The sequence below is a fragment of the Stomoxys calcitrans genome, chromosome 2 (genome assembly GCF_963082655.1).
Source record: "Stomoxys calcitrans chromosome 2, idStoCalc2.1, whole genome shotgun sequence".
Classification (NCBI taxonomy): domain Eukaryota; kingdom Metazoa; phylum Arthropoda; class Insecta; order Diptera; family Muscidae; genus Stomoxys; species Stomoxys calcitrans.
In genome coordinates, this window is record NC_081553.1 from 106543157 (window position 1) to 106557828 (window position 14672).

Here is a 14672-nt window from a genome sequence, read left to right on the forward strand (position 1 = left end):
GTAAATTTGTCTTCTTTGGGGGATGTTCTCAGGGATGGGCGGCCCCGAAACATTTGGTCCCACATCTGAATTTCAGATTCGTATTCTACACTCAAATACCTTTTATTTAAGCCCAATATTGCCATGGTCAGTAAATAAGTCCTGTTTGGGGGGAGTTTTGGGAAAGAGTGGACCCCCAGAAATTTTGTCCCAAATTTGGATATAATATTCGTATTTTACAGATTCGTATTTTACGCAAATATCTTTCATTTGAGCCCCATATTGCCATGGTCGGTAAATATGTCCCATTTAGGGGTGTTTGGGGTGGTCCCCCTAAACGCTTGGTCCGATCAGATGCGTTTTGTAATCTTAAATACCTTTCATTTGAGTCCCATATTGTCGTGCTTGGTGTATATATATATTTGGTAGGTTTTTCGGAGGGACGCCCCCCTAGGTACCCCATCCGAAATTTGGATGCCAATTTTTTTTCTAGTCTATTATAAGAGAGCACCCAAAATTTCACTTAAATCGCACCACCCATCTCCGAGATCTGGCGTTTCTGAAAATTAGGGTTAGGGGGAGGGTCCGCTCCCCCTTCAGGTATCAAAAAATTTATTACCCTATTTTCACCACGGGATTATTGTGAACCATCAGTTAAAATTTCAGGAATATCGTTTCAGCCGTTTCTGAGTCTTTAAGGAACAAACAAACAAACCTACAAACAAACACAAATTGATTTTTATATATAAGATTTAATTTTAACAGACTGTATCAAAAAGGGAGAAAGAGGTCACAGTGGGGCAGAGGTTACCATGTCCGCATATGAACCCGAACGCCTGTGTTCAAATCCCGTCGTGAACATCTACACAATTTTCGGCGGTGGTTATCCCCTTACTAATGCTGGCTACATTTGTAAGGTATCCAGCCATGTTAAAACTTCCCTACCAAGTGGTGTCGCTATGCTACAAAGAAGGATGCCCTTTATCATTGAGCTTAAACTCTAATCGAACTGCACTCATTGATATGAGAGAAGTATCCCCTGTTCCTCAATGGAATGTTCATGGGAAATTTGGTAGTAGTAGTAGTATCAAATAGGGTGTGCCTCTAAGTATTTTAAATCTTGGAAATGTCTGGCAATAGCTTTATAAGGCTGGGGGAATATAATTAAGCTTTGGTAGAATGAGCCTTTATCCTTATACCAGAAAAGGGATCGAACAATAAGATGATACCACTTTGAATTTTATAAACGGTCATTTATTCATCTTAGTAAGTATAACACATCTAAAACTTCGTGCTTGTTCAAATATAATTGGGGTTGCATGGTGAACTCAATCAGAATGCCTTTCAATAAAAAAATGGGGAAACCACTGTATCATTAAATAAACATTTAAATACGCTCATCGAATATTCGTACATACATAGATATTATTTAGTGACCTATTTGTAGTATTATAAATGACTCGTGTGCAACAAATTACAAAGATATAATTAGTTTTTATATAAAACCATTATTAAGTGCCACAATTATAACCATCCATATGAATGCTTAATCTCATAACAATTATTATCATATAAGATAATTTATCTATAATTTATGTATGTGTGTGTGTTCTAAACCAATGATTATACCATGAAATGCTTGCTGTCGCTTAATAAAATGCATAAACAAAATGCATCCATTGTGTCCTGTGAATGATGAAATAATTATGTGACTAACCAATGCAGAAACCAATCCATAACCAACCCAACCAATGTTCGAAGTGCTTATTTATCATTGTCATAATGAAAACAAATCCCATCATCGATCGATAAACATCAATATTTATGAAATTAATAATCAAACTAATGAATTCTGCTAACAACTAAAACAACAACAACCAACAACAAAATCAACAAAAAATTTACAAAATAATATAAAATATTATATTCTAGCAAATGAGATGATTCTAAAAAAATCATTTAGGTGGTAATAAATGTAAATCCTTTGAGTTTAAATGTTGTTTTTACAATAAGGTAATAAAATTTGTTAATGGAAAAGTTTTCAAAGTTGTATTGTACATCATAAAATTGTTTAGTAGGGAAAACTAAATTATTTTTATTATAATTACTTTAACAAAATAAGAAACAATGTTTAAAAAATTGTTTGAACCTTACACAAATGGCGTTGCAGACGACGAAGAGATGGTAAATGTCAATTCGTTCTTCTTCAGTCTTTTCTAGGATTTGACGAAATGGAATATCTGGTCTATGGTAGAATTACCAGGTCTAACAAGTAGAAGCGTGCTAAGTTCGGTCGGGCCGAATCTTATATACCCTCCACCATGGATCGCTTCTGTCGAGTTCTTTACGCAGTATCTCTTTTAAGGCAAACAGAGAATAATGAATGAGGAAGGAGGAGAAGGAGCTATATCAAGTTATAATCCGATTCGGCGCTCAAGAAGCAAAATCGGGAGATCGGTTTATATTGAAGCTGTATGAAGCTATTGATCAATTCAGAGCATATTGCACACGAATTTGCAAGCCATGGGAGAAGCCTTTGTACAAACTTTGTGCCAAATCGGATGAAAATTGCGCTCTTTAGAGGCCCAAGAAGTCAAGTTCCCAGATCGGCTTATATGACAGCTATATCAGGTTATGTAACTTTTTGCGCCACACTTAACACACTTTTTGGAATTCATATCGGATGAGAATCGCGCCCTCTAGCGGCTTAATAAGTTAAGATCCAAGATCGGTTTATATGGCATCTATACCAGGTTATGGACCGATTTGGACCATACATCACACAAATGTTGGAAGTCATATCAAAAGACCTCATGCAAAATTTTAGCCAAATCGGACGAAAATCCCGCCCTCTAGCGGCTCAATAAGTTAAAATCCAAGATCGGTTCATATGGCACCTATACCAGGTTATGGACCGATTTGGACCATATATCACACAAATGTTGGAAGTAATACCTAAACACCACGTGCAAAATTTTAGCCCAATAGGATGAGAATCGCGCCCTCTAGCGGCTCAATAAGTTAAAATCCAAGATCGGTTTATATGGCACCTATACCAGGTTATGGACCGATTTGGACCATACATAGAACAAATGTTGGAAGTAATACCAAAACACCACGTGCAAAATTACAGCCAAATCGGATAAGAATTGCGCCTTCTAAAAGCTCAAGGAGTCAAGACACAAGATCGGTTTATATGGCAGCTATATGAGGTTGTGAACCGATTTGAACCGTACTTAGCACAGTTCTTGGAAGCCATATCAAAACATTACGTACAAAATTTCAGTCAAATCGGACGAGAATTGCGCCCTATAGAGGCTCAAGAAGTCAAGACCCAAGATCGGTTTATATGGCAGCTATATGAGGTTGTGAACCAATTTGAACCATACTTAGCACAGTTCTTGGAAGCGATATGAAAACACTATGTGCAAAATTTCATTCCAATCGGACGAGAATTGTGCTCTAGAGGCTCAAGAAGTCAAGACCCAAGATCGGTTTATATAGCAGCTATATCGAAACGTGGACCGATATGGCCCATTTACAATCCCAACCGACCTACGCTAATAAGAAGTATTTGCGCAAAATTTCAAGGGGCTAGCTTTAATTCTTCAAAAGTTAGCGAGCTTTCGACAGACAGACAGACAGACGGACGGACATGGCGAATTCGACTTAAAATGTCACGACGATTAAGAACATATATGCTTTATGGTGTCTTAGGCGCATATTTCGAGGTGTTACAAACAGCATGACGAAATAAGTATACCCCCATCCTATAGTGGAGGGTATAAAAATGCTTTGATAGAACCCAATTATCTTGACTTGACTTTAGGTTTTATTCTTTCATACAAGAGTATCTTGTATGCTGAAGGAGACTTATTCTTCTCTAGTGTGCACATGCTGCCTCCTATCTTGTGTACGGGTCATAGGTTTAGGTTTGGGTTTTATGGGTAGGCCATCCCGAAAAGTGAGTTCACTCAGAGACCATTCCGGCCCCAGTGTTCATAAGCAAGACAAAGAAGAAAAGGAAGAAAAGCAAAAAAGGAAGAAATCGGGAGGAATTACGATGATGAAAAAAAGAGCCCCCGCACCGACTGTTTTTACACTCTTCATGTTAACAACACAAATGGAATGCACAAATAATTAACCTAGTTGATGAGAAATATTTCAATAACTATAGCCTAATTTTATATTGGGTTGCCCAAAAAGTAATTGCGGATTTTTTAAAAGAAAGTAAATGCATTTTTAATAAAACTTAGAATGAACTTTAATCAAATATACTTTTTTACCCTTTTTTTCAAAAGCAAGCTAAAAGTAGCAGCTGATAACTGACAGAAGAAAGAATGCAATTACAGAGTCACAAGCTGTGAAAAAATTTGTCAACGCCGACTATATGAAAAATCCGCAATTACTTTTTGGGCAACCAATAAATACAATCATCATTTATGTGGCTTAATCCATGAGTATACTTCTCGGAAGTAGCCTTGTGTCTGAATAGTTGCTGACCATATTTATAGGACATATTTATATGAATTTGTTGCTTGAGGTCATATTTTTGAGCGTTGGGATAAATTTCTTCAGTAATGGTTTTTACTCCCAAGTCTGGATGCAGTTCTTTGTTGCGTATGAACCAAGGGGCGTTTACCATAGTACGCAGTACTTTATTTCGGGAATTTTGTATTATATCCACTTTTTACTTCACGGCATTCCCAAGCGTGCGGCTAGATGGCATATTGCACAGTGTCCGGTTATGACATCCGTAATCGTACTCAGTGACCCCTTATTAAAGCCCAGTCTAACTCCCGCGTTTATTTGTGGTCAACAGTTGGCCAGAGTGTTCGACAACCATCCACAACCCACTTCGTCACCGACTTATCACTAGCCATTTCCTCTACTAATTACAGTAGTTCGACAAAAGGCATGTGTGCAAGACCGGCCTAAGGTCTGCCGGCCGTTGTGGATCACCACCTGTCATACTCATCCTCATTTCCCAGAACACGGATGTGTCCGGAAACTCAGGCCAACACAGCCTCCAAACACTCCGTCACGCACTTCGACCTCACCATCATTGAATGCAAGGTTTTGAGGACCGCCATACTGTCCACATATACCTGAGTTCCGAAGGTGACAGATCCAACCTCCGGATCTTCTTTGCGACCAATGTTATGGCACAGACCTCTGCCCTACAGACCGTTTACACGTCCAGTGAAGACCGAGGTCGCATCCAACTTAAACACATCTGTCTCCCACTCCTCTCTTCCAGAAAAGCGAATCCGGAACTACCTTTGATCTCTCTGCGACAGGTAGTCCGAACCTAGTTCTCGCGTCTATGGCCTCCAGAATGGAGCAGTGATCGTGTCCGCCTTCCCTCAGTATGCCAAGTTTCCTCAGACTTAGCGCTACCTTCGCGGCACAGGTCCAGATATGTATAAATCTTAACAGGTTGTAAGTTTACAATCGTCTACAGACCCGCCTGTTATGTGGATCTTAAAGCCCCCCGTGATTCCGACGCAGGGCAGCCTCTGTACCCTTCGAAGTTCCTTGGTCCGTATACTCCACAGCCATCCACACGGGACATAGCATGCTGAGGTTTCAATGATCGGGTATGTGTTTTTCTAGCCAGCTCGCTCGGACGAGCTGATACTCCTTATGTAGCCACTAAACCACTAAATTTCCCATAAACATTCCATTAAGGAACTGGGGATACTTGCTGTTGTTGTAGCCACATTTTCATGTAGAGGTGGCGATCCTCGTCAAGCTCCTGTAGGTGAGCAAGTTTGTTCCGGTCCAATGGACCGATCGCCGCGGAAACAGTGTGGCCATTGGTTATTTAAAGGCACCAATAACTCGCCTTGTCATAGCGAGCAACATAGGCACTCAGTATTTGTACAGGAGCCGGTCTCTCACTGAGACTCTCCGTTCCATATCGCTGATTGTCCGCGACTGTCGTTGCAGCTACTCCGTATGGAGCATTCCACTATCCGCAACTTGCGGACGCGCCCGGTAACTCGCAGCTTAGCATATCGTGACAGTAATGATAACCACACAGATCGGACCTCCACGTTCTAGCCTGTGAGGTGCCAACAGCTATCCCGTGCCGAGTGGGGTTACTTGTCTCATATCAATGAGTGCAGTCCGTTTTAAAATAAAGCTCAAAGGGGCCTCCTTTTTATGCCAAATCCAAATGGCATGCCGCATACCGACACCACTTAGTAGAGAAGTTTTAACATAGCAGGATACTTTACAAATGTACATGCATGGACATGCTTACCTCTGCGTCACGGTGGCTTACTCCTTATGTCGCTTCCGGTAATAAATACATCAGCTGGCAACACGTCGGCTCCTGCTGCTTCGTTGTTTTTTAGTCGGTTCACTATTACTCTGACTAAGCGTCATACATTCTATGCCATCATCAAGGAAAGGTTCTGAGGCATTCTCGTTGTGGTGTGTGTGGTATTTTAGCAGTGTGTTGTGATCTATTTTTCGTCTGTTGGTTCTGCTGAATATCCCAAAAAAGGAATTCGGAGAAATCCATGCTGATGTTCGGCGAATGAAAATTCTCCAGCGATCCTGGGAGAGGAGTAGTCCCTCAAGCGCCTTGGCCACTGATGAGAGAAGAGAAATCGGTCTGTACGACTCCCCCTTTCTCGGGACCTTTTCAGATTTTCAGACTTTAGTGGCGGGATCACTCCGCTCATCTTCTAGACTTCGATTACTGCAAGATTGCTCAAATACAGGTTGAGGACATTTGGAAGGTACTCGATTCCTGGTAAATCCAGATTCTTCAGCATTAGGGGCCCAGCGCCTTGGATGACTTGGCGACACGTATGACATTCTTAACTTCATCTCTTCTTAACTTTGTGAAGGTCGTCCATAGGCTCGGAGACCACAGATGTGACGTCTCTCCTCCTAGCCTTGTCATTTTCGGGATGCACTATAACTTGACGGTTGAACAAGCTAGCGTTTATTTACTGGCCAATAAAAGTTGCGTCGCCAAAAGTGACTGAGGTCCTATCATTCCAGCTTACGGGCGTCGAAAGTGACCTAACAGTAGACCACAGATAGCCTTAAACTAAACCTAAGTTACATTACTTCAAGTGTACCAGCCACATATTCCACTTATGTTCATTGACTTTCCTGTTAATTTGCAGGTTCAGTTCGCCGATTCTGAGGGTCGGGAGGGTCAGTGCAACGAATCCCCAGTACCATTGCATGAGCCGGGAATTTGAGCAGCTATTGGGGTAAAATAAAGTGTCTCTCAGCTACTAGCCCATTTGAGGGTGGTGTCAGCTCACTAATTCGACGATTGGTGTGCTCTCTGAAGCCGACCCAATCGACTTTCTTTTAATTGATAAACGTCCGGCGCTCAGAGGTTATGAAATAGAGTGGTGGTCGCAAAGAAATGACGGCTTGCCAGGATACGTCAATCAGGAGATCAGGCGTAATCCGGGGGTTTGACATCTTCGTTGACCAAACGTGGAGCCTTCAATCTGCTCTGCATAAAAGCTATGCCTCGCTGGTCGTTACCTAGAGGAGACTGGCATGAAACGTGATGCGCATCCAAGTCTGATACCCGGCGATTGTAGACAGAAAGTAGGCCACTAACGTTGGGCCTGTAAACTTGCCCAATAACTGGGTCACAATAGCCAATCTGCGGTATGTGCACGTTGTATAGCTCTATCTCGGCAGTACCGTAGCTGACATCTATCCCTTGCATTTCATGTAGAGGGCACTAGCGTCAGGAGCAGGTGAGATGTGTCTATACTACACAGAATGGCGTATCACGAAGACCAATCCCCCACCTCTATCCCGTAAGCGATCCTTGGCACATTGTAACCACGACAACTGTGTAGGCTGCAGTTGTTGGTCAGACTCATAAAGTCTACGATTTCGCCAATAGCCAATCTGCGGTATGTGCACGTTGTATAGCTCTATCTCGGCAATACCGTACCTGACGTCTATCCCTATACATTTCATGTAGGGGACACTAGCGTCAGGAGCAGGTGAGATGTGTCTATGCTACACAGAATGGCGTATCACGAAGACCAATCCCCCACCTCCATCCCGTAAGCGATCCTTGCGTAGCACATTGTAATCATGACAACTGTGTAGGCTGCAGTTGTTGATCAGACTCAGAAAGTCTACAATTTCGTCGATCTTATCGCGGAGACCATTGCAGTTCAAATGAAAGAAAGATACACTTTCCGGCACTGGTCAGGCAACATTGGGGCAGGAGTGTTGCTCTTGCGAATATTACCGCACAAGACTGGCCCGAGGGGTCACATAGTCTGGTAACGAGGACTTCAGAGGCTACGATGACTACGCTTGTGGCCCACTGCTGTCTATGTTCACACTACACCTTGCAACATATTCTGTGGGACTGTATTCCCGTAGTGACGTAAGGCCACTAAGGCGTTATTGTCTTTCTTGTACTTCCCCTTGTGCGTATGCTGCACAAGCTTTGTATAGAGTTAGGACATTCCAGGTGGAGATTTTTAAATTATGGTTCTTAATTTGTTTGCGATTTCATCAACGTTATATACGGTATTTTGAACACGGGCGGCCTTAACCATGTCTTATTTATGTCATATGTCAGCTCAATTAAATGTAGCAACTCCAGGTGACTCCACAGGGAGATCGGTGTTCATAATTGTGGTGAGGAACAAGATTGGCCTGGACTTTGTCAAGTTTAAGCCACGTAGAATCGCTTGTTCGCATAACTTTAGTTTCCAAATATGCTATTAAATATTGTGTTAAGGGGTTCGAACATTTTTTTATCATTGTGCCTATTTTATTGAATAACAAGGAACAACAAACGAATTTTTATGATTAAAAGTATTTTTTGTAAACAGCATAAGAAACTCAAAGGATTTTACCATCTGCTAAAACAATTATTTTTGGAAAAATTCAAATAACAAAACCAACAGAACAGCAGAATAATGATTATTATTATTATTTTTTTTTTTCTTTTATTTTTCTTTTGTTTCTTTACAATTTTTTCTGTTTTCTTCACAAAAAAAAAACAAACACATATCAAAAAAAAAATCTAAATCAAAAAATACAAACAACAACAAATCTCAATGAAAACAAACAAACAACAACACAACAACTTTCACTGGAATATTATGAAAACTGCATCAAAATCTGTGCTCTGGCATTGACGACAACAAAATGGATTTTATTGGATTTTTCTACAAATAAAAAACACACATACACACGAAATGTATGCACAATAAATGTAAAATTAAAAAATCTTTTTAAATGTGTGCGTATATTTTGAAAATCCCATATAACCATACGTATAAACCTTCATACATATGTATGTGTGTGTGTTGTACATCAACACAAAATCACTTGGATTCTTCGTCGACTATCTGCTTTCAACAAATATTTCATAATGCATAAAACACTACTTGCACACATCAAACACTTTCTGTTGTACACCCACACCCACACACACACCAATACGACCGACCCATCACCAATTGTGCACCATCATAAAAATAGATCCGTACTTCAAGCAGTAGAAGAACAGCCAGACACTACCGTTGAAATTCCATCAGAAACAGCACAAAGTTCCACTATCAGCATCACAACTACCCCCAACACTACTGGCACAATATCCGCCGCTACTGCTGCTCTGCCTCCAAAGAGGACACTAAAGCCTCCCTCTGTGGTGGTAAAAGCGCGAGTTAAGCAGGCTGTTGATGCTGCTGCGAATGCATTAAAGCCAAACGAAAATATTGTTAGACATGAGTCAACAACAATGGTGACAACAAGTGCTGAGCAAACGTCAAAACCGCAGGACAAGGAGCCAAAAATGAAAATTCCAAAAGCGAAAGCAAAGGCAAAAGTAGCAAAAGCAGCAGCATCACCAACTTCAACAGCATCAGACACAGATGGTGGTGTACTGAGTGCGAAATCAGTTAAGTTGAAGGCTCAGGGCAATGCCAGCATTACATCTCCCACAGCACCCACTCTTCCTGCCACTTCGACGATGAACGTCTCAACGAGCCAGGTGCCAGCGGAAACACCAAAACTGGCAACAATACCAGTAACAAAGAAACCCTCATTGTTGCCAAAGCCAAAGGTTAAAGTTGTTATACCACCCGCTCTTTTGTACAAACAACAACAACAGCAGCAGCAGCATCAAGACCTGGAACCGGAAGTTGAAGAATCTACCTCACCGCCCTCTAGTCGCATACCCGTATTACGTTCTCCTGCCCATGCAGAGAAAAGAGCTTCGCAAGTCTTAAATGCCTCAATAGACCCCATGTCCCTAGAGACGGGCACATCTTCTAAGGATTCAAAGAAAGCCAATGATTTTATAAAGTAAGTTCGAGATGAGAGCAAAAGAAAGAAAGAAACATACTCACACACATCCATGCATTCCCATCAACCCTCAGAGACCAGTTGTTAGAATGCCACACCTCTGTCTGCCTTTTTGCGGGGCATACGTATGTATGTCTGTGTGTATGAATGCATATCTTTAGGAATGCATAACTATAGCATTCGTCCTTGCCATCATTAGCACTACCTTAGTTCACAGACCCCTCCTGCTTTCACCGTATGTGTTCACATCATGATCACCTCTCACCGAACCCTTATTGTATCTGGTCTAGCAATGTTTGTACCCCCCCTCTATATGTTGTATTATTATTACATATTGCATTTGCGTTTATTCCCTTTGTATGTATGAGTGTTAGTCAATATTTACAGGATTTAGGAAATATTATTTTTTTCTTTTTTTTTGGCAAAACTCATATCTCTAACAAGCAAGGATGTGTTTTCAATTTATTTGATAACTGGATACGATGGCCTTGAAACAAATACCAAGGGTATATGATACGAAGATATCCCTTTAAGAAAATATAACATGATGCTGGTGATGGTAAAGTAGGTTATGTTGAATTTTGCAAATATTTAGCCAAAGTGGCATAAAATAAAATAAAATAGAATAAAATAAAATAACAAAATAAAATAAAATAAAAAAAAATAAAATAAAATAACAAATTAAAATAAAATGAAACAAAATAAAATAACTTAAAATAAAATAAAATAGAAGGTCATAAAAGAAGTCGTTGAGCAAAATTGCAGCAAAATCTGATAAAAATTGCGCATTATGGAGGCCCAAGAAGTATAATCGGGAATTCAGTTTATATGGGAGCCATATCTGGTTTTGGACCGATTCGGACCATACTTTTCACATCTGTTGAGTATCATAGAAAAGGTCAAAGTAAAAATTTCAGTCAAATCGGATAAGAATTCCGCTCTCCAGAGGCTGAAGAAATATAATCGGGAGAACGGTGTATAGGGGGGAGCCTTACCATAACATGGACGATATGGCCCATTTACAGATATGGGCTATGACTAACTACCCAAAAGGTATGTACCCCGTACATTGGGTAAATACCCGGGTATTTAACTATACATACCCAGAAGGTGTGTGTTTGTAATTTTGCAGATATCTGGGGTATAAAAAACATATAAAAATTGTTGATGATTTCGTATGCTTTGTGCATAGACCTGACCTTCTGATCTCATAAAGTCGGACTATAGACTTGAGGCAATAAATTACTAATTTTTCATCCGACATCGATGCAATTTGGCACAGGGGGTTCTGGTAGACCCCTACTCACTGCTGTGAGATTTGGTCCTGATCGGACTTTATTTGTATAAAGTTGCCATATAGACCGCCTACCCCATTTCCCGCTATTGGGTATTAAGGCCATAAAAGATCCATTTATTATCCGATTTCTATGAAAACTGGCACAGTGAGTTCTGGAAGACCATTTCACATTCCTGTCAGATGTGACCCATATCAGACCATATTTGGATAAAACTGCCATATAGGATGATTTTCCATATGAGCCCAAAACCTTAAATCGACAGATCGGTCTATACGGATCGATCGATCTGGGCCAAATTTAAGAAGCATGGCGAAGGGCCTTACGCAACTCACTGTCTCAAATTTCGGCGACATCGGACAATAAATGCGCCTCTTATGAGCCCAAAACCATAAATCGAGAGATCGGTATATATGACAGCTATATCCAAATCTGGACCAAACTTCTCACATAGCAATGAGTGCAGTCCGATTCAAGTTTAAGCTCAATGATAAGGGGCCTGCCTTTTTTAGTCGAGTCCGATCGACGTGCCGACGTGCGATCCCTCTTTGGGCAGAAGTTTTTACATGGAATAATACCTCACACATATAGCCAGCATTAGGAGGCTCTTTGGGCAGAAGTTTTTACATGACATAATATCTCACACATGTATCCAGCATTAGGAGGCTTCAAAATTTTTCTGATGGTTTCGCCAGGATTCGAAACAAGGGGTTCAGCGTTATAGGAGGACACGTTAACCTCTGCGCTACGATGGCCTCCTAAAAATAAAAATATGAACTTAAAAACAAATAGGAGCGTGCTGAGTTCTCCGAATCTTAAACCCTCCACCATGGATCGCATCTATCGTGTTCTTTGCACATTATCTCTTTAATAAATAAGGACGGAGGAGCTACTTCAAGTTATAGTCCGATTCGGGACTCAAGAAGCAAAATCGGGAGATCGGTTTATGTGGGAGCTGTGTCAAGCTATAGTTCGAATCGGAACATATTACACACGTATTTGAAGGCCATGGGAGAAGCCGTTGTGCCAAATCTGATGAGAATTTCGCTCTCTTGAGGCTCAAGAAGATCAAGATCCCAGATCGGTTTATATGGCAGCTATATCAGATTATGTACCGATTTGAACCATACTAAGCATAGTTATTGGAATTGATATCACCAAAACACTACGTGCGAAATTTCTGTCAAATCGGACGAGAAATACGCCCTCTAGACGCTCAAGAAGTCAAGATCCCAGATCGGTTTATATGGCAGCTTTATCAGGGTATGGACTGATTTGGACAGTACTTAGCTCAAATATTGAAAGTGATACCAAAACACCACGTGCAAAATTACAGCCAAATCGGATAATAATTGCGCCCTCTGGAGGCTCAAGAAATCAAGACCCAAGATCGGTTTCTATGGCAGCTATATCAGGTTAGATACCGATTTGAACCATAGTTTGCATAGTTATTGGAAGTGATATCAAAACACTACGTGCGAAATTTCTGTCAAATCGGACGAGAATTACTCCCTATAGAGGCTCAAGAAGTCAAGACCCAAGATCGGTTTAAATGACATCTATATCAAAACATGGGCCGATATGACCAATTTACAATCCCAACCGACCTGCACTAATAAGAAGTATTTGTGCAATATTTTAAGAGCCTAGCTTTGCAAATTTGTCCATGAACATTAAGGATTTGGGGCAAACTTCTCACAAATCAATGAGTGCTGTCCTATTCAATTTTAAGCTCAATGATTAGGGACTTCCTTTTTACAGCCGAGTCCGAATGACGTGCCGCGAGCGACATCTTTTTGGAGAGAAGTTTTAACATGGCAATGTACTTCACAAATGTCGCCATCACTAGGAACGGATAACCATCGCTGAAAAAATTTTTGTCATAGGCGGACATGCTAACCTCTGCGTTACGGTGGCATCCTAGCGCCTTGCTTTACTCTTTCGAAAGTTAGCGTGCTTTCGACAGATGGACGGACGGACAGATGGACGGACGGACAGACAGACGGGCGGACAGACGGGCGGACAGACGGGCGGACAGACAGACGGACGGCCGTTGTTAGATCGACTTAAAATTTTATGGCGATCAAGAATATATATATATATACTTTATGGGAACTTAGACGAATATTTCGAGGTGTTACAAACAGAATACCGAAATTAGTATACCCTCATCGGATGGTGGCGCGAATAAAAAATATTTTCAGCTCACACCTCGATTATACCGCGATGGCAGCTCATACCATCGCGGTATAATCGATGCGACGATAGGAAACCTGGAAGAAAGTGGAGAGGTTTCCGATCGGAAACCTGAGATGAACATTGAAGTCGAGTGCGACGCACTGTTGCCATCGGTACAGTCTTGGATTGACGGAACCCTAGTATTGCCATCTGGAAGATCATGTGACACGGATGGATCAAAGCTAGAGTACAGATTGGGGCTGGGGGTATACATTGAGAATCCAGGGACAGACATCTGTTTTAGACTGCCTGACCATAATACGGTCCTGCAGGCGGAGATCCGGGCGATCTCGAGGACGTCTAGTCTGAACATCTTTACCGACAGTAAAATTACCATAAGGGCAATAACAACCAGGACGGTAAAGTCACAAACACTCTTGCAGTGTAAGAAGGAGAACAACGCCTTCTCTGAGGATGGGAAAATCCGCATCGTTTGGGTGCCGGGCCATAACGGAGTAAGGGGAAATGAACTTGGTTAACCCGAAGCCTTTCGGGTCGACACAGTCCGAGTTAAGGGAGTGGACGACGAGCACGCATGCAACATTGTGGAACAGCAAAACGGTCGGTAGGACGGCGAAAATACTATGGGGGGATCCGGATCGTGAAAAGACGAGGCTATTGATGAAAGCAAGCAAGGTATCATAACGGAACACATAGGACTGCGAGCTCACTTATGTAAAATCGGTGCGGCAAGTGATAGCATGTGTAGGGCATGCGGGGAAGATGATGAGACGTTGGAGCATTTCCTTTGTCATTGCCCGGCTTTCGCGTCCAACAGATACCGGTACATAGGTGGAGACACAATATCAGACATGAACCAACTTAGGTTCT

General features: G+C 41.4%; 1 protein-coding gene across 16 annotated transcripts in view; it reads left to right on the forward strand.

Moving 5' to 3' along the window:
- LOC106081822 (protein lap4) overlaps nucleotides 1–14672 on the forward strand; it is a 704386-nt gene that overhangs the window by 638257 nt on the left and 51457 nt on the right. For 15 of the 16 annotated variants that reach the window (XM_059364098.1, XM_059364099.1, XM_059364100.1 and 12 more), the window contains one exon: nucleotides 9484–10308. The exons of the other annotated variant lie outside the window; for it this stretch is intronic. In XM_059364098.1, the coding sequence (XP_059220081.1) occupies nucleotides 9484–10308 (825 nt within the window). The remainder of the gene's footprint in view (nucleotides 1–9483; nucleotides 10309–14672) is intronic. 16 annotated transcript variants of the gene reach the window in all.